Source organism: Anomaloglossus baeobatrachus, chromosome 3 (assembly GCF_048569485.1).
Source record: "Anomaloglossus baeobatrachus isolate aAnoBae1 chromosome 3, aAnoBae1.hap1, whole genome shotgun sequence".
Classification (NCBI taxonomy): Eukaryota; Metazoa; Chordata; class Amphibia; order Anura; family Aromobatidae; genus Anomaloglossus; species Anomaloglossus baeobatrachus.
In genome coordinates, this window is record NC_134355.1 from 173,664,073 (window position 1) to 173,683,608 (window position 19,536).

A 19,536-nucleotide genomic window follows, 5' to 3' on the forward strand; every position below is an offset into this window, starting at 1 on the left:
ACACATGGGAAGAAACTGGGAAGCAAGCTAATAAGGATCCGCAGCCTCCTCCGTACCTGTCAGCTACTCCTGGAACGACTCCAAAAATAGCAGGATCCCCGGGATGGACCTGCACAAACTGTGGCCAACAAAATCCGGACTGGAGTGAAAAATGCCTAGCCTGTGGAGCCCCACAACACAAGCTACAAGCCACAGCACCAGTGCCTCTTTATCCCGTAGTGGAAAGAAGAGTCCTGATAAGACCACCTGTTAATCCACAAACCCCAGATGCTCCCAGAGATGCAGTTCCCCGTACGTATGAAGACTACGTACCCTGGACTCCAGCCGAGCAGATGGCTTTTCTGCAAAATGCTCCAGATCCGACTAGAAACCCAGTCAGTTTTTCACGTTACCTGAACCAAAATACAGGTCTCCTACAGAAGCACTTGGTTGGACATGGAAGGTTTGTGTAGAGTTAAAATGTCTCCCGAACTGTATGCCAAACTCACTGCCCACCTGACAGGACATGCTCCGGACGATACCCGTAATGTGGAATCGGGCCAAGACTTCATGATAAGACTCAATCTCTTCTGCGTCCAGGAGCAAAGAACTAAGGGCACGATGGGACCAGTGCATCAAGGTCCTGTGGAGAATGTCAGCTCATTTTACTACAGATTGATGCAGTCATTCGCAGATGAAGGGCTGGACTTACAAGCGGGTGCAATACGTCGCCTGATGGCAAGATCCTTCATGGATGGAATATATGCACCTCTGGCAGAAAGATTGAAAGCGTGCTGCCCAGAATGGAGAAACATGGAAGACATAGATCTTCTAGTCAACAAAGCAAGTGGCTTAGAAACAAACGCAAAGGATAAAAGGAGCAACAAGAAAGTTGTCATAGCAGCAGTGGACGGTCAGCCAGAAGGTACAAGAAGGAAGGCACCGACCTGCTACTATTGTGGGAGTCAGAGGACGTGATCAGAGACTGTAGAAAGAAGAAGAGGGACACTCAAAACCAACCCGAGAGTCAGGAGGAGAAGACTGCCTGACTTGCGGCAGCACGGGATAGGGATGCCAGAGGTCCATTTATACATGTCCCCCTTCACATTGGCAACAAGGAAATAAGAGCTTTGGTGGACTCAGGAGCCTCACGCTCCTGAACCCCAGGAACCTAGTGCCTGAAGGATCCATCTCATCTGAAGCTACTGTAGTATCCGGATTTGATGGACAAGCCCAGATAATCCCAATAACACATCCACTGAAGGTGAAACTGGGACCACACATGTTTGTGTCTAAATTCTTAGTGTCCCCCCTGGGTGGAGATGCCCTAGTGGGAGAAGATCTACTATCAAGACTACAAGCTCAGATTGTCTACAATGAAGATGGATCTGCTATCCTGCAAATTCCAGAAGATATCCCAGAAGAAATCCTGTGCACTCTCCAGATGATAGAAGATCAACCAGAATCTGATGTTACACGTGAAGTAAACACGGATCCAATACTTCTACAAGTTCCTGCAAAACTCTGGTCCACATCAAAAACTGACCTCGGCACACTACCCATGCCCACAGTAAAAGTTTCAGTCAAGCCTGGAATTACGCCACCGCAGCTGAGACAATCCCTCCTCCCGCTACCTCTCGCAGTACATCTACCAGTACGTGGATGATTTACTACTGTGCTGCTGCCCTAGTGAAGAGGAATGCTTACCTTTCTGGCAGAAGTAGGATGCAAAGCAAGCAGAGATAAATGCAGACGGTGGATTCCCAATGCGTCACTACTCATGCAACAGCTGTATGATTGCACAAAGAATGTTCCTTTCTCCCTTACAGAAGAAGCTCGACAAAACTTTCAAAAGCTCAAGGAACTAGTGATTGATGCACCTGCTCTGGCACTACCAAACTATGATCTCACCTTTAATCTGTTCGTAGCAGAGCTTCAAGGATTTGCCGTAGGAGTACTCACCCAGAAGACGGACAAACATCACATAATCGGGTACTACTCCTCTCAACTCGACAACGTCACCAGAGCAGCACCAACCTGTGTCCGTGCTGTTACAGCAGTTTCAAATATACTGCAGAAAGCATCTGAAATCTCACTCGATTTCCCGACTACCATCCTTACCAGCCATGACATCTATGCTGTTCTCAATCAAGTGCAGCTGAAACACCTCTCCATGGCAAGACAAGTCAGACTCCAGTGCATGCTGTTGCTACCCCCAAACATCTCATTTGCTCGAGTTACAAGTCTAAACCTTGCTGATCTGCTGATCTTCACAAGTTTAGAAGGGGGGACAGAAGAGAGGACAGAAGAGAGTGACAAACGTACCAGCGCACCATTTGATCATGATTGTCAGGAACTCATTGAACATGAGGCAAAGCCCCTGCACAATATTCAGGCAACACCGCTTACAAATCCAGACTTTGAACTTTTTGTGGATGGTAGCAGATACACTGATGAAGCAGGCAAGTTCCACACCGGATTTGCAGTAGTGACTCTATATGCAGTCTTAGCCAAGCAACCGCTACCTCCACGCATATCTGCTCAAGAAGCAGAACTTCTTGCCCTCATCTGGGCAATTGAGTTTCTGGAAGAACGAACAGCGAACATCTACACGGACTCAGCCTATGCAAACGGCATTGTGCACGATTTTGGCACCATCTGGCAGACTAGAGGATTCCTCACAGCAACAGGAAATCCCATCAGGCATGGAGCCTCAGTGAAGAAACTAATGGAAGTAGCCTTGATACCAAAACAGCTAGCAATCATAAAGGTTGCTGCCCACACCAAGGCTCAAACACCCGAGGCAAGGGGAAATCGCTTGGCCGATCAAACAGCAAAACAAGCCGCCTTACTCCCTTTGAAGGAGACGGAAACAGTGTCAACGACGGAGGAAGAAATGCAGAACCTCTTTGAGACACAAGAAAACGCCTCTGAGGAAGAAAAGGCCGGATGGCGGGCCAAGGGGGCAGAAAAGGTGGAGGGGATTTGGTGCCTAAACGGACTTCCCGTCCTGCCACGCAGTTGGTTCCCTGCCATTTTCCAAGTACTCCACTATCCCACACACGGTAGCACAAACTCAATCATGAACCAGATGCAACCAAATTGGGTAGCCCCCAGCTTCAGACAATACGCCTCCCAGAGAATAAAAGCTTGTCACATCTGTCAACAGCATAATCCAGGCCAGCTAACTAAAACCCCGCAAAGACACATGCCAAAGACGTTTGCCCCATTTCAAAGAGTACAAATAGACTATATACAGTTGCCAAAACATGGCATCTACGAGTTTGTACTTGTCTGTGTAGACCTCTTCTCAGGATGGCCAGAGGCCTACCCTGTCAGCTCAGCCATGGCCCGAATTACAGCAAAGAAATTGGCCTGTGAGCTGGTACCCCGGTTTGGACTCCCTGAAGTCATAGAGTCAGACCGAGGTACTCATTTCACTGGACAAGCTTTCCAGAACACCTGTGCCCTATTAGGCATTCAGTCAGCCTTACACACACCTTACCACCCACAGTCATCAGGGAAAGTGGAAAGGTTAAATGGCACTCTAAAAGCTCAAACTAGCCAAGGCAGTGGAGGAGACTGGTAGACCATGGACAGAATGTCTCCCCATAGCTCTTTACTCTATAAGGACTACCCCGCAGGGAAAGCACAGGCTCTCACCCTTTGAAATACTCTTTGGTAGTGCACCCAGATTAGGATGCTACTTCCCGCAGGAGTTACACCTGCAATGTGATAGCCTAACGTCTTATGTTGTTTCCCTGCAGAAGAGACTAACTGAAACCCACCAAAGGGTCTACTCTTCTCTACCTGATCCTGATGCCATTCCAGGAACCCACTTGCCTGGTGACCGGGTCTACCTAAAGAAGCACGTGAAAAAGACCCTTGAGCCACGATTCGAAGGGCCTTTGACTGTCCAGCTGACCACTCCAACCTCCGTCAAACTTGAGGGGAGATCGACATGGGTCCATGCCAGCCACTGCAAGAAGGCCTAATACCGCTGATAAGTATTTCTATGTGTACTCCCTTTTTGGGGCCTTCTACATCACGGCAGAATTCTTTTGAGACCCATCATGAAGTGTTAGCTGAAAAACTTGAGATCACAGACTGCTGGATATGTACACACGCACTTGTGACAGCCTCTTCCATGCCATACTTAGCCATACCAGTCCCGATAAACAAAGTGTTTCAATGGGGAGGCTGTTACAACAGACTATCAGTGTTCCAAGTGTTACTCTGTTTACTAGTTGCTTATGTAGTGTTCAAGTTGCTAATGGCTTTGTTTTCCCGCTGCTTGAAGCAATGTAGATACAATGATTATTCAGCACCCGTATGAAATCACTAATATGCCTTTTTTCTCTTCTCTACTCTTTCCTCTAGAAATCACCTTGGCGTATCATGATGAGACTCCTATCGAGAGGCATGCAGGCAGTCCTGGGTGACGGATGTGAGACGACACTCCCTGAGCAACCCGCGGCTCAGAAAGTATCTGGAGGCTAGCCTGCTCTCTCTATAGTCCACAGCTTCTCGATGGCCCCCTGTCCATCAATCACGCCAATAGGGGGGATTGTGAGGAAAGAGTTAACCTTTTTCACTGCCTTAGAAAAATAATAGAAATTCATTCTCCCTGGCAAGACCGAACCAGACTTATTTGCGTAATAAACTGTGAGACTAACCTCAAGGACGCAGAATGTTTTGACTTAAGAGACGACTGACAAACATCTTGTTATGGGAATAAGAACGCAACAGCTTGTTATGGGAGTATAAGTCATTATGTTAATTTCTTTTGCTGGGAATATGTAATTCACGCCTTTAATGAATATGTATGCTGCATAGTTACGCCCTAATCAAATCTGTATAACCTTGTAATGTAAACAAAATAATACAGTTTTCTTTTTGGGAGCCGCACGTCTCCTAGCCTTTACGTGTATAACGGTGTCTGCCTGTTTTCATTGAAGGCTAAAGGGAGGGCAGAGGGGGGTCACCGGTACCCTCTCTGCATTCGGACATTGCTGGCAATAGCTGTGACTGTTAGGTCAACCTAACAGTGGAGATGACTTCAGGAGGAATACCAGAAGCCGTCAAAATCCAGGACTCAAGAGCCACGCCATCAATTTGAGTGCCGCAGAATTCGGGCGGAAAAACGGACCTTGCGAGAGCAGGTCTGGACGGTCCGGAAGATGCCACGGCATCTCCACGGACAGTTGGAGCAGGTCCGGATACCAAGCTCGCCTGGGCCAGTCCGGTGCAATGAGGATGACTCGACGGCCCTCCATTCTGATCTTGCGCAGGACTCTGGGCAAGAGAGCTAGAGGGGGAAACACGTAGGACAGACGAAACTGGGACCAGTCTTGAACCAGAGCGTTCGCGGCGAAGGCCTGAGGATCGTAGGAGCGAGCCACGTAAACCGGAACCTTGTTGTTGTGACGGGATGCCATTAGGTCCACGTCCGGAGTGCCCCACTTGCGGCAGATTGACTGAAACACTGCCGGGTGCAGAGACCACTCGCCACCGTCCACGAATTGACGGCTGAGATAATCTGCCTCCCAGTTTTCTACACCAGGGATGTGGACTGCGGATATGGTGGACTTGGAGTCCTCCGCCCATTGAAGAATGCGTTGGACCTCCAACATTGCCAGGCGGCTGCGTGTCCCGCCTTGGTGATTGATGTAGGCAACCGCTGTCGCGTTGTCTGACTGGACTCGAATGTGCCTGCCCGCCAACAGGTGGTGAAAGGCTAGGAGAGCTAGAAGCACAGCTCTGGTTTCCAGCACATTGATTGAAAGGGCTGACTCGGACGGAGTCCAAGTGCCCTGAGCTCTGTGGTGGAGATGTACCGCTCCCCAGCCGGATAGGCTGGCATCCGTGGTGAGAATCACCCAGGACGGAGCCAGGAAGGAGCGCCCTTGGGACAGGGAGAGGGGTCGAAGCCACCACTGAAGAGAGCTCCTGGTCCGTGGCGACAGAGCCACTAACCTCTGTAAGGAGGAAGGCTGCTTGTCCCAACAGCGGAGAATGTCCAGCTGCAGAGGACGCAGATGGAACTGGGCAAAGGGAACCGCCTCCATGGAAGCCACCATTTGACCCAGCACCTGCATCAGGCGCCTGAGGGAATAACGGCGGGGCCTCAGGAGAGAGCGCACCGCTAGCCGGAGAGACTGCTGTTTGATTAAGGGCAACTTCACAAGTGCCGGCAAAGTCTCGAACTGCATCCCTAGGTACGTGAGACTCTGGGTCGGAGTCAGAGTGGATTTGGGAAGATTGACAAGCCACCCGAATTGGGCTAGAGTGGCGAGAGTGAGCGAAACACTCCGCTGACAGTCTGCGCTGGATGTACCCTTGACCAGAAGGTCGTCCAGATAAGGAAGCACTGCTAACCCCTGGAGGTGCAGGACCGCAATCACTGCCGCCATGACCTTGGTGAATACCCGAGGGGCCGTGGCTAACCCGAAGGGGAGAGCCACGAATTGGAAATGACCCTCTCCTATTGCAAAACGTAACCAACGCTGATGTGACACTGACATTGGCACATGTAGATAGGCATCTCTGATGTCGATGGACGCCAGGAACTCCCCTTGGGTCATAGAGGCAATGACTGAACGCAGAGACTCCATGCGAAAATGCCGCACCCGGACATGCTTGTTGAGAAGCTTGAGATCCAGGATGGGCCGGAGGGTCCCGTCCTTTTTTGGAACTAGGAAGAGATTTGAGTAAAAACCTCTGAACCGTTCCTGAGCGGGAACTGGGACAATCACTCCGTTTGCCTGCAAGGACGCCACGGCCTGCGAGAAGGCGGCGGCCTTGGAGCAGGGGGGAGTAGAGAGAAAAAATCTGTTTGGAGGGCTGGAAGAGAATTCTATCCTGTAGCCGTGAGATATGATGAGATATGATGTCTCTCACCCACAGTGTGGATAAATGCTCGGCTCAGGCAGCAGGAGCTTACATATAAGAAAAACTGACCAAGTCAAAAAGTTGTGTGTAAGTAAACACTGAGTCAGGGGACATACCCAAATTTATACAAAGATACAAAGGTAATTTATTTCAATTAATAAATAGCCGCAACACATAAGGACATACACAAAAGGGTGGGTTAAAATCAACACACAAAAGGGCGGTGTATTACAGGTGGAGATCCACTTAGCATAAATGTGATGTAACATATATATGCATATGGGCTTATCAGAGAACAGAATTATAATGCTCAAAAAGAGTCTCAGATAGTGGGTAAAAATGATGGAAAACAATGTATAGACCAGCAGTAATACAAGAGATGACTTGTAATACCATAACAGCTACATCAAGAATCATTAATGCAAATCATTGTAATCAGTCAAAATTAAACATGAAAGAAGCATCAGGCGATCAGAACAAGATGTATATGTTTACATATCAAGTAAAAGATTTTTCCATAGGCATATGGAGTTACAAATCATCAGATCAAAAACACATATTGTAAAGGGCACCAATTGATACAAAGAGTGCTATAGATTACACTGCAGGTGTCAACCCAAGATAATGGGTATACGGAGTTACAATTCATCAGATCAAAGACACATATTGTAAAGGGCACCAATTGATACAAAGAGAACTATAGATAACACTGCAGGTGTCAACCCAAGATAATGGAAGGAGCATTAGGGCTAGAGCAACAACTGATCAAGAAGCAAGATTATCATGACTATAATAGTTTTACATACTGCTGAATAGCAGACAGGTGGACACCATGGAGCTGCTAGCGCTATGAATAACCGGAGGAGTAAACCGGAGAAGCCCTGAGATGTTACCAACCAGGTGGGATCGCCAAACAGGAACACACCGCCCCCACCTCGACGCGCGTTTCGCAACTGCTTCGTCGGGAGGTGTAGGGGCAGTGTGTCCGACTCCCTAAAGAACCCCCAGTGAGCCGCTCACCAGCCTATCACGGCGCACGGCGGATCAGCGATGCCCGTCCCACACCGCACGCCGGAGTCAAGGCAATCATGATGCATACTGCAATCGTGAGAGCCATGTGGACGCCAGGTGCGGCGGGGAGAAGCATACACGAGCCGCCGCGCGCACAGGCAGGAGGCTGGAATCACCATAGCAGAGTCGGGCAAAGTAAGGGCAAACCAAGTGGAAGAGTATATAGAATTTAGAACAACCAGTGAGTATTAGAGATCATAATAATATGTATTAACATACAATAAGATTATATAGAGAGATAACAACAATTCCAGATGGTCCTTGATGGTGGATACAATGCCGATTATAGTTGTTTCACCCCCAGCTACAAGGGGAGCAGAAAGGGAGACGGATCTATAAAAAAGGGAATATATACAAATAAAATTAGGATTACATGGCAGAGACACATCGCACAACTAACACCAAAGCAAGCCGCCACAAGTAAGAAGATTTTTAATAAACTATGAACATAGTGGATGACAATGTGATGAAATACAGATAGTCCAATGTAAGCCTGGTATAATCAGCACTCATAGGAGGAAAGGTCTAAAACTGACAATGTCGTTCAGGCCTTCTGGCTTGATGGTATTGAGAATGGTAATCCATCTGGCCTCCTTTTTATATAGTAGGTTCCTAAGGTTACCTCCTCTGATCCCCAGAATAGCCTTATCTATACCACGAAACTTAAGACATCTCCAATTACAGCCATGTTTGTCCCGAAAATGACGAGGTATATTTTTGAGTAGTGCAATCTCCTCTGGTTTTTGGGCTTTGGCCGCGTTCTTAATATCACGGATATGCTCCAGTATCCGTACCCTAAGTTCGCGGGTCGTAAGGCCCACATATATGAGCCCGCATGGACAAATAGCCCAATATACCACATTCACAGAACGACAATTAATAAAATGTCTGATCTTGAAATTTTTAGAGCAGGAAGAGTCCCAGAAAGTGGTCGCTCTATCCATCTGTGGGCACGCCCCACAGTCACCACACGAAATGGACCCCCATCTCGGGCTACTGGATGTAAGAAAATTGGTATTGGGCCCAGATGTATGGTGACTGTGTACAATCAAATCCTTCAATGTTCTAGACCGCCTGGGTGTAATCGCGGGTCTAGGCGTGAGGATTGGGGCAAGATCTGGGTCCGCCAATAAGATGGGCCAGTATTTAGAGATGATGGCTGACATCTCACGCCATTGTGCATGATATGGTGTGATCAGACGGATGGAGCAGGAGCAGGAGCTTACATGCAGTGCTTGCAGAATAAAGCTTTGGAGCCTTGCTCCTTGTGTGAGACATGCTGCTGGAGTGGGGGCTTTGCAGAGAATGAACCCCAGGGAGAATATACAGACGTCCACAACCGGAGACCGGCTGTGGCTTACCAGACCGCTGAGCGCGGTGTTGTGTGCCCTCCAGATTCCGAAGCCCGGTCCCCCAGAGCGCAGCACCTCAGCAGAGATGCAGAATGCAGGATGTCCCAGAGCAGAGTGAACTCTGCCTGAGAAATGGAGGGGGCGGGACTAGGGGCGTTCCTATAAAAGAGCGGGAACTGGAGGGCTATAGAGACCTGCCGGGAAGGAGGGACGCCCCAGCAGTGGGGAGTGTCCCTCCCCTGTGTAGAACGGCCGCCGGGAGGAGCCGAACCTGTCCCTCTGCATGAGTGACATGCGAGGGCAGGAAAACGAAACTAGGCCTCCGGCGAAGCCGAGGCCTAAATTTAAGCGGCGAGGCCGACAAGCAGGCACCATCGGCGCGGTTCTCAGGCAAAAGCAGGAGAACCCGCCGGAAAAGTTAAAAACAATCACATACAGCATACTCTCCCCTTACAATAAAGAACCGGGACCCCCAACATAAACGTCTCAGGTACTTAGCTGCTGAGACGCAGGGCCATGTCCCTGGGGATGAGTGCTCCGGTCCAACAGAATCCTCAAGGGGCTGTGGATGGAGACCGGACTCCTGCCAGGCATGGAGACCGTGCTGGCTCCCACTTCAAGCCAGAGCCCAGAAGGGATGGTGAAGGAGCGCGGCATGTAAGGCTTCAGCCTTGTAAATCAACCTTAACAACACCGCCGACACAGTGGGGTGAGAAGGGACATGCCGGGAGTCCAGACATGGACCCGCTTTTCTTCAAACTCTTTCCAAAAGTCAAACAATCAGATGAGAATGCATGTGTGGATGTATGACCTCCTGAACACAAAGCGATAAACTGGCTAGGACTGGCTACCAGGGGGTGTATAAGCTCAGAGGGAGGAGCTACACTTTTAAGTGTAGTACTTTGTGTGTCCTCCGGAGGCAGAAGCTAAACACCCATGGGTCTCCTAAAGGAACGATAAAGAAATACGTTACTCCAGTAACATGTCAGTTCTATCTATATTGGCTACTATATTAAACATCCAATTAGGATAGAGTCTACAACGTAAATTACCACACAATTAGTCACTATTCACTACACAGTGAGTGCACTAAAATCAGTCCACGACACTTTAACACACACATGCTGTGGAGCAAGCTGTTAAAGTCCCGGGAAGTGATTACAGTGCATTCACTGTGTAGTGAAGAGTGGCTATAACTAGTCCATGCACCGCCCCAATGAGTGGAAGCAAGTGGCTACAGGGAGAATTAAGCTTCATGTTTGCCCTGCAGCTGCAGCTCCAGTACATTGTTTACAAAGAATTTAAATGATATGTACTTGCAGATTAATCCCATGTCTACAGGTAAGGCCAGTGTCACACTTGTGAGAATCACATCGCATCAACCGACATGGCCTGCCGCTGTCCGGACAGGAGCGTGCTGCTGCATGTATTTCTATGGAGCTGCACGCTCCTGTCTGGAGAGCAACAGACCATGCTGGGTGATGCGACTCCATACTCGCAAGTTTGACACCAGCCTAAATAGTGTTTCAGGATGTGACAGGTTCCCTTTACAAAACAAGTAGTATACAATGGGGTGAGTTCTCATCTCCTTTGAACAGGAATTTTTGCAAGGTTTTGTTCCAAAATGAAACCGAGCCCAAGAAGTGATTTAAAAAATGAGAACTTGACCTCAGAATGGTGATAATGTTCTGTCGATTGCTTGAAGTTTTGTCTTCTTTGTCTGAAGTATACCATACCCACATTTATGATTATTATTTTTGGTGCGTGCAGTGATGTTATGGAAACCTTTTGTGGACGGTACTTACGCCAGAGTTTCCAGGTTTAAATCTTCAGAGGCAGGTTGCTCTGCAGTATGAAGTGAAAAACTGTTGGCTGTGATGATCTAGAAATGCAAATTCAAGTTTGAAAAGTAAATTATGGATTATGTGGACTAGTCCTGGCTAATCCGCAAAGGCAAACAAGGCTTACAACATTATTTTTGGCATATGGAACATCACGTAGTTAGTTGTAATGCAGCAATAGGCTTATATACAAACATGGTGGTTGTTTCGGAGGAGTAGGGAAGTTGACAGATCATCTCTAAAACTATACCCGAGGTTTGGAAATTTCTCCCATTCAGTAACTAAACTATCTAGATCACAGTTTCTATATCTCAATGTAATATAGAATTTGACACTACACGTCAATTGTTATCATTTATACTATTTCAGCGCTTACTTACTTGTGGCACATGGCTGTTTACCCACTGTGCATTAGGTAGTATGTCATCCCATAAAATAAGACATCTCGCAAGGGTCTAAAAAGAAGCAGACATAAAATGACCTGCAGAAAGCTTTCTTGTGAAAGTGACACTAGCATACACATAAATATTAGCGATGGAGCCGTGCTGCCTATGAATGGTTGCTATGCAGATATCGGGAAAACTGAACAGTCATTTCATGTTTATTAAACACTAGAAATATGAAACCAGTGACAATATTCCATACCCTTAATAAGAGGAACTCTGGCTTAACAAAGTCAAGTAAATACATAGTATCTGGAGCTCGGAGCCAATCGGCAATTGACCTGTAGGAACAACAAAAATTCCTTATGATTAGAAAACAATACAAAAGGCTGAACACAAACAAGCTATAGGTTATCAATGTAATTTGATCGGATAGTGCATCACATTCAGTTAACTATACGCAATGTAAATTATATGGCAAAATTAAAACGTGAGGAGTTAAAGTGCATTTTTGATTGAGAACTTTCAATTTATCACTCTAGAACCACGTAACCTAGATTTTAAATTAGACTCCATACAAAAAAGATTGCTGTGGTGCTGACTGATATTTGCTATATGACCCCAAATATGTCCTCCAACTCCTCCACTCACTTTTCCTCTTCAAGTGTAGTGAATATTAATATCCCTATTAGTTTAAATGGAATTAATAGTGACGTGTGATTTAGTAATACATAGTAATATAGCGCTTTTTTCTTGGTTCCTTCCTTTCTAGGAATTGCTCTCACTCATCATATGTGGACAAGCAACTGATACTTCTACAAGACACTTAGTTTGCAGCCATTACTTAAATTGTTGTAGTGACACAGACTTCATCATTAAAGGTTTACTCCCATCTCCAAGATCCTATCCCAATATACAGTAGGTGTAATAATAATATTAGCATTTACGTCCAATTAGAAATGTAGATTAGTTCTCCTGGTAGCCATGTGTCTTACCTCATATGCAGGGCATTGCAGGTTAGGTATCCATGGTGACGTCCACTCATATATTGACCGTTAGTTGCTCGTGGTTGCAACCATAGATATCTAAGCTGCAATGCCTTGCATATAAGTAAGAGACATGCTTACTTGCTACTAATATTACATCTACTAAATGTTGGGATAGGATCTTGCAGACAGAAATACCCCTTTAAATGTTTCTTTTTCAGTATCTGATGGGAAAAACTGTATATATTCAAGATTAATTTTTTTAATTTCAGTTCTATGCACAGTGGCACACTTAGGATAAATAATGAATGGCGGTGTGAGCGCTGGCAGTATATATTGTGCCCACAAAAAAGAATTATGTCACCATTACAGGGCGAGGTTGGCATGCCTTATGTTCACGTAAACCATGTTTGTTTTTTCTCCTTGGGATACTTACTTGCCCTGATTGGTGGTGATGGACTATTCTGGGGTTACAAAAGGGATTATTTTTATGTCTGGAGGATAAAGAATCTGCATTCTATCATGTGCTCTCAGATCCATATTAAAGGTGATTAAACAGATTGTTACTGATAGTGCTGCCTTGGTCTCCTCTTTGGATGAGAATTCCACAGATCAAATCTCTTACGAGGCTTGCACCTTCAATACAAACATTTTTGATGCTTTGCTTACTACTATTTTGCATCAGGAGATCAGAATATAGGACAGATTGCAACTTATAGAATGTAGCTGTTGGGAGAACTAGCCATCAATCAATTGCATATTGTAAATGTGAGTGGGCGATGGGAAACATTTGCAGTGAGCAGTGCAGGAGTACCCTAGAATCCATTCAGAGTGTATAGTACGTAGGGAGACTTTCACAGCCATACATCCTTCACAGAATATAACCCCTGCACTTAACTAAGATGCCGTGTGTACACAAGGTCTTATAGAATCTGCTGACATCAATCACAAATTATGGGGATGTCCATTTGTGGGCAAATATTCAGATAAGGCATTAGCATTTATTCAAAAAGTATATCAAGTCTAAAGGGTCAAAGGTCTAAAATGTATCTTTTATAGTATACAGAAAAAATATGTTTAGGCACAAAGGGCAAGACTCCTGTCAAAAATGTATTATATACTGAATGTAAATGGATATTGAGAGAAGTCATCAGTTAAACGCCTTCTCCATCATCCTACAGAATGTAAGTCCAGAAGCGCAGGGCCCTCTCCCCTCTGTACCAGTCTTTTATTGTTTGTCTACTGTTATTTACACCTGTATATTGTATGGAGCTCTATAAATAATAAAAAAAGTTAACTATATACTAAAAAAGAAGTCAATAACACAAAAAGGGGAACTTAAGGGGGAAAACTGTGGTCAGTGGCTAGACATCTTCAGTTCAGCTGCCAGGTCCTAAGCAGCCCCTTGTAGCTTTATTACTTACAGATATTATAGCACTTTCTGAATTACTTTAAAGTTCCAGGAAAGAACGAATCTATATCAAGGTATTAGATAAAGCGTTGTCTCCTAAGGCTCAATCTACTTCTAATGTGTACTGTTATACACCTGTTTGTAGCTATGCTGCCTATGTCATTTCTGTAAACCGGAGTGGGATGGCTTCACATTTTGTGTGCTGTCCTTAAGTTATAAGCAAAGGATGATTAAAAAAAATATTATTTAGAAATAAACGGTTTAACCCTTTCACGACCGGCCGATTTTTCGCTTTCCGTTTTTTTTTTTCGCCATTCTTTTTCTGAGAGACGTAACTTTTTTATTTTTCAGTCAATATGGTCATGTGAGGGCTCATTTTTTGCGGAACGAGCTGTACTTTTAAATGAAACCATCAGTTTTACCATATTGTGTACTAGAAAATGGCAAAAAAATTCCAAATGCTGAAAAATTGCAAAAAAAGTGCGATAGCACTATGGTTTTTGAGATATTTTATTCACTGTGTTCACTATATGGTAAAACTGATGTGTGGGTGTGATGCCTCAGGTCAGTGCGAGTTCGTAGACACCAAACATGTATAGGTTTACTTTTATATAAGGGGTTAAAAAAAAATCGGAAGTTTGTCCGAAAAAAGTGGCGCACGTTTTACGCCATATTCCGTGACCCGTAGCGTTCTCATTTTTCGGGATCTTAGGCGCAATGACGGCTTATTTTTTGCGTCTCGAGCTGACGTTTTTAACGGTACCATTTTTGCGCAGATGCTACGTTTTGATCGCCTCTTATTGCATTTTGCGCAAAAGTTGTGGCGACAAAAAAACGTCGTTTTGGCGTTTGGAATTTTTTTGCCGCTACGCCGTTTACTGATCAGATTAATTGATTTTATATTTTGATAGATCGGGCGTTTCTGAACGCGGCGATACCAAATGTGTGTATATTTTTTATTTTTTTAACCCTTTAATTTTTAATGGGGCGAATGGGGGGTGATTTGAACTTTTAGGTTTTTTTGTTTTTTTTTAATTTTTTAAAACTTATTTTTTTACTTTTTTTTTTTATTTTACTAGTCCCCCTAGGGGGCTATTGCGATCAGCATTCCGATCGCTCTGCAGTATCTGCTGATCACAGCTGGAAGGCTGTAAACAGCAGATACGCTGTCTTTCTCTTTTGCTGTGCCCCGGGCACAGCGAAAGTGAAACCAATTCATGTGTAGTACAGGAGTCATCACATGACCCTGTACTACCATGACAACTATCGGGAGTCACGTGATCGCGTCACGTGACTTCCGGTTTCGGCGGTAAGTAAAACTTTACCGCGATTGCGCTTATAATGGCGCTGTCATGTATTGACAGCGCCATTATAAGGGGTTAATCGGCACGAGCAGATAACGATTCTGCTCGTGCCTAGCAGGCACACATCTCAGCTGTGAAAATCAGCTGAGATGTGTGCCGATCGCGGCATGCTGCCGCCGGAGGACCGCGGGCAGTAAGATTATGTCCTTTAGGACGTAATTTTACGGCCCGCGGTCGTTAAGGGGTTAAAGATAATTATTAGTTAGATCCGTTGGAAATACAAATTTTTAAATACGTAATTGAAGTCAAATCTGCGGCAAATTGCATGTCTCTTTGCTGTGTGCCACACAACCACCCTAAAAACGACTTCAAAAGTTCAGTTTTCATTATCACCCAAAAGAAAGCAGTTTGAGCTATATCAACAGCGCAGATTGTGTACATACTGCAGAATATTCCATATAGTACAATCCCATTGAGAATGTGTAGGACGGCCTGAAAATTGCTGTTCACTGACACTCTTCATCTAATCTTACTGAACTGGAGCTATAGTGCAGAGGAGAATGGGCAGAAAGAGAAAGAGAGAGAAAAGGAGAGAGAGAAAGAAAGAGAGAGAAAGAAAGAGAGAGAAAGAAAGAGAGAGAAAGAAAGAGAGAGAAAGAGCAAGAGAGAGAAAGAGCAAGAGAGAAAGAAAGCGAGAAAGAAAGCAAGAAAGAGAGAAGAGAGAAAGAAAGAATGAAAGAAAAAAAGAAAAAAAAGAAAGAAAGAAAGAGAGAAAGAAAGAGAGAAAGAAAGAAAGAAAGAGAGAGAGAGAGAGAGAGAAAGATGGTAGCATTCCTATTAATTAAAATTAAAAAAAGCCAGCCACACTATGGGCTAATAAAAGATTGTTGTTTGTTTGTTTTTTTTAATGAATGGAGTGCTGCCATCTTTAATTTCTCTATATATTAGCAATTGAAAGGTTGCACGGTGGGCCTTGCACCCCTACTATAATGTACTATTAATGTATACATTGAAGAAATGTAAAAATATACCATATGGTAATTTCACAGACACAGCTAGTGGGTAACATAAGGCGATTGTCCAATGAAAACAAGTCGTCTATTCAGGGGATAGTTGATAACTTGCTGATCGGTGGATCTTTGCTGGGACACAAACCAACTGGCAGAACGGAGAATCTTTATCCCAGATACAAAATGGAGTGACAGGTCAGATACTTGACTGCCACCACATTCATAGGGCTGCCATATGCCATGTATTTCTTTTATCCCGGCAGTCCCATGAAGCAGTTGAGGATCGCACCAATTACTAAATTTTATATTAAAACAAGAACAGCACTGTATCACCATGGAAAATATATGGAGCTGCACTCATGCATGGACAATGCCATTCAATTCTAAAAAGGATAAAAAAAAAATAAAAATCACAATGCTGTTGAACCTCCAGAGGTGAACAAGGTATCACCTATCCTGTGGAAAGAAAAGATAAAGAAAGGGGTTGTCCAATTAAAGCACTTGAAACGTTCAATTTCCCTGAAATAAAGCAATGTAGGGCAGCTCAGGTCCTCTAGAGAGCGGCTGTTTATAACCACTGTCCACCTCATGCTTGTCCCATACAATTATTTTTCTCTTCTGTTTATTACCTGTTGTTGGTTTTTAAATAGATCATGGCTAACGCCAGAGTAGCTCCAGGGCAGGTTACATCCACATTGATGGTGTCTCCTTCCTGGAAACAAAGCAAATAGGTTGGTACTTAATATTAAGCATCTGCACTTATTAACATATTTATGTAACAGTATGTACATATCCAAATTTCACACCCGTGATATGCCACAGACAAAGGAATCGAACACAATCACGCCTTTTACGAGAACAGAAATGCTAATAAATGTAAACCCTTCAGGATTACCATCAGAGCCTTTTACAGTCGTGGTCAAAAGTTGAGACAAACACAAGTTTTAATTTTCACATAATTTGATGTTTTAGATTTTTAGTCTCTCTGGTTTCTCCAGTTACTTAAGTACAATTATAAGCATTTCATACATTTTTACACTATTATTGACAAATACATCATGGAGAGACTCAAGATTTACAGAGTTGACTCTCATTTTTCAAAATGTGGTGCCTTATCAATGCTTGGAATTTAGCTTCTGGGATGTTTTCCGGTCATGGACTACAAATGTCAATGTTTTGTCCACGGAGACACTTGATTATCACTTTTGCCTTGTGGCAGATTTCCATCATAATGGATAAAACATTGTTCAACACCAAATTGCTCCTGGACCATAGTGAGAAGTTGTTCTTGAAGCATGTTTTGGTCCCATACTTTATTTCTGGCAGTGCTCCCAGGCAAAGCTTTGAGTCACTCACTTGTAGGAAAATAAACCCCACACACGACTGGTCTCAGGATGCTTTACTGTTGACATGACACAGGACTTCAAACACTGCTCACCTTTTCTACTCGAGAATCATTCCTCCAGATGATCCAAATAATCTGAATGGGTCTTCATCAGGGTAAATAGCTTTACCACAGTCCTCTACAGTCCAGTCCCTGTACTGCCGGCAAAGTTATTTTCTCTGATGAACACTTTAACAACAAACTATTTCATGAACACTTTCGGGCATGAGTGGCGCTGAACTCCTTTGATTGGCACCGAACAGCCCCTTTTGTATATTTCATTGGTGTCATTTTGGGGTATATACAACTTTTTTATTTCATTTTTGGGAGGTGACATGGGCATAATTCTGGCATTATATATATATATATATATATATATATATATATATATATAATTGCCTTATTCTGTCTGTCTGTCTGTCATGCTCCAAAATTGTGTCCTTACGGTGACACAAAGCTGATTGGCCGCTGGGCTCGCCATGGCCCCGCCCCCCCACACGGATTGGCCTCTCGCCTCGGCTCTCTGCAGGCCCCGCCCCCCTCACGCAATGCACGCTCGCTCTTGCCCAACTGACACGTAGCTCCGACTCCCAGGTGAGTACACACACACACATCAGATCACACTCACTCTCACACACACCTCACACATCACATCCACACACTCACAACATCCTGGGATATCGCTTGCTTCTACACCGGCTCCGTCAGGATCCCAGCAGCGCCAGACATAACCTTGCGATGCTGGGATCTTCACGGAGCCCGTGAACGCTGTTAACAATTATACACATCGGGTAACTAAGGTCCCTTGGTTACCCGATGTGTATCATAGTTAACAGTGTACACCGGCTCACATTCACTCTCACACACACCTCACACATACATCACATCGCATCCACACACTCACAGCATCCGGCGATATCGCTTGCTTCTCGGCCTCGATACTGTGCTGTTGTGACCTTCCAGGACCTGTCGGAGGATCACATGGCCAGAAGAATGTGGTATCTCCGGATGTTGTGAGTATGAGCGCGTATGTGCAATATCGTCAATGTGTGTGTGCGTGAGTGTATGCGATCGGGTGTGTGTGGGTGTGTGTGAGTGTATGCGATCGGGTGTGTGAGTGTCGGCAGAGGAGCATGGCGTGCTGGAGGAGGCTGGGAGGAGAGAGGCTGATCTTGGGGAAGGATGGGATGGAGAGGCTGATGCTGGGGACAGAGAGGCTGATGCTGGGATGAGAGAGGCTGATGCTGGGGACAGAGAGGCTGATGCTGGGGACAGAGAGGCTGATGCTGGGGACAGAGAGGCTGATGCTGGGGACAGAGAGGCTGATGCTGGGGACAGAGAGGCTGATGCTGGGGACAGAGAGGCTGATGCTGGGGACAGAGAGGATGATGCTGGGGACAGAGAGGCTGATGCTGGGGACAGAGAGGCTGATGCTGGGGACAGAGAGGCTGATGCTGGGGACAGAGAGGCTGATGCTGGGGACAGAGAGGCTGATGCTGGGGACAGAGAGGCTGATGCTGGGGACAGAGAGGCTGATGCTGGGGACAGAGAGGCTGATGCTGGGGACAGAGAGGCTGATGCTGGGGACAGAGAGGCTGATGCTGGGGACAGAGAGGCTGATGCTGGGGACAGAGAGGCTGATGCTGGGGACAGAGAGGCTGATGCTGGGGACAGAGAGGCTGATGCTGGGGACAGAGAGGCTGATGCTGGGGACAGAGAGGCTGATGCTGGGGACAGAGAGGCTGATGCTGGGGACAGAGAGGCTGATGCTGCGGGGAGAGAGGCTGATGCTGCGGGGAGAGAGGCTGATGCTGGGAGGAGAGAGGCTGATGCTGCGGGCAGAGAGGCTGATGCTGCGGGTAGAGAGGCTGATGCTGGCGCAGCATGGCGGATGGAGCATGTTTGGGAGTGCGCAGCATGGCGG

General features: G+C 45.7%; 1 protein-coding gene across 1 annotated transcript in view; it reads right to left on the bottom strand.

The window, feature by feature from the left end:
- The window catches only part of ANAPC1 (anaphase promoting complex subunit 1), a 348,684-nt gene that overhangs the window by 91,100 nt on the left and 238,048 nt on the right, over window positions 1–19,536 (bottom strand). Inside the window, exons 31-34 of the mRNA XM_075339585.1 lie at window positions 16,858–16,940; window positions 11,780–11,858; window positions 11,515–11,589; window positions 11,099–11,175 (exon numbers count right to left, since the gene is read on the bottom strand). Coding sequence (XP_075195700.1) covers window positions 11,099–11,175; window positions 11,515–11,589; window positions 11,780–11,858; window positions 16,858–16,940 — 314 coding nt within the window. The remainder of the gene's footprint in view (window positions 1–11,098; window positions 11,176–11,514; window positions 11,590–11,779; window positions 11,859–16,857; window positions 16,941–19,536) is intronic.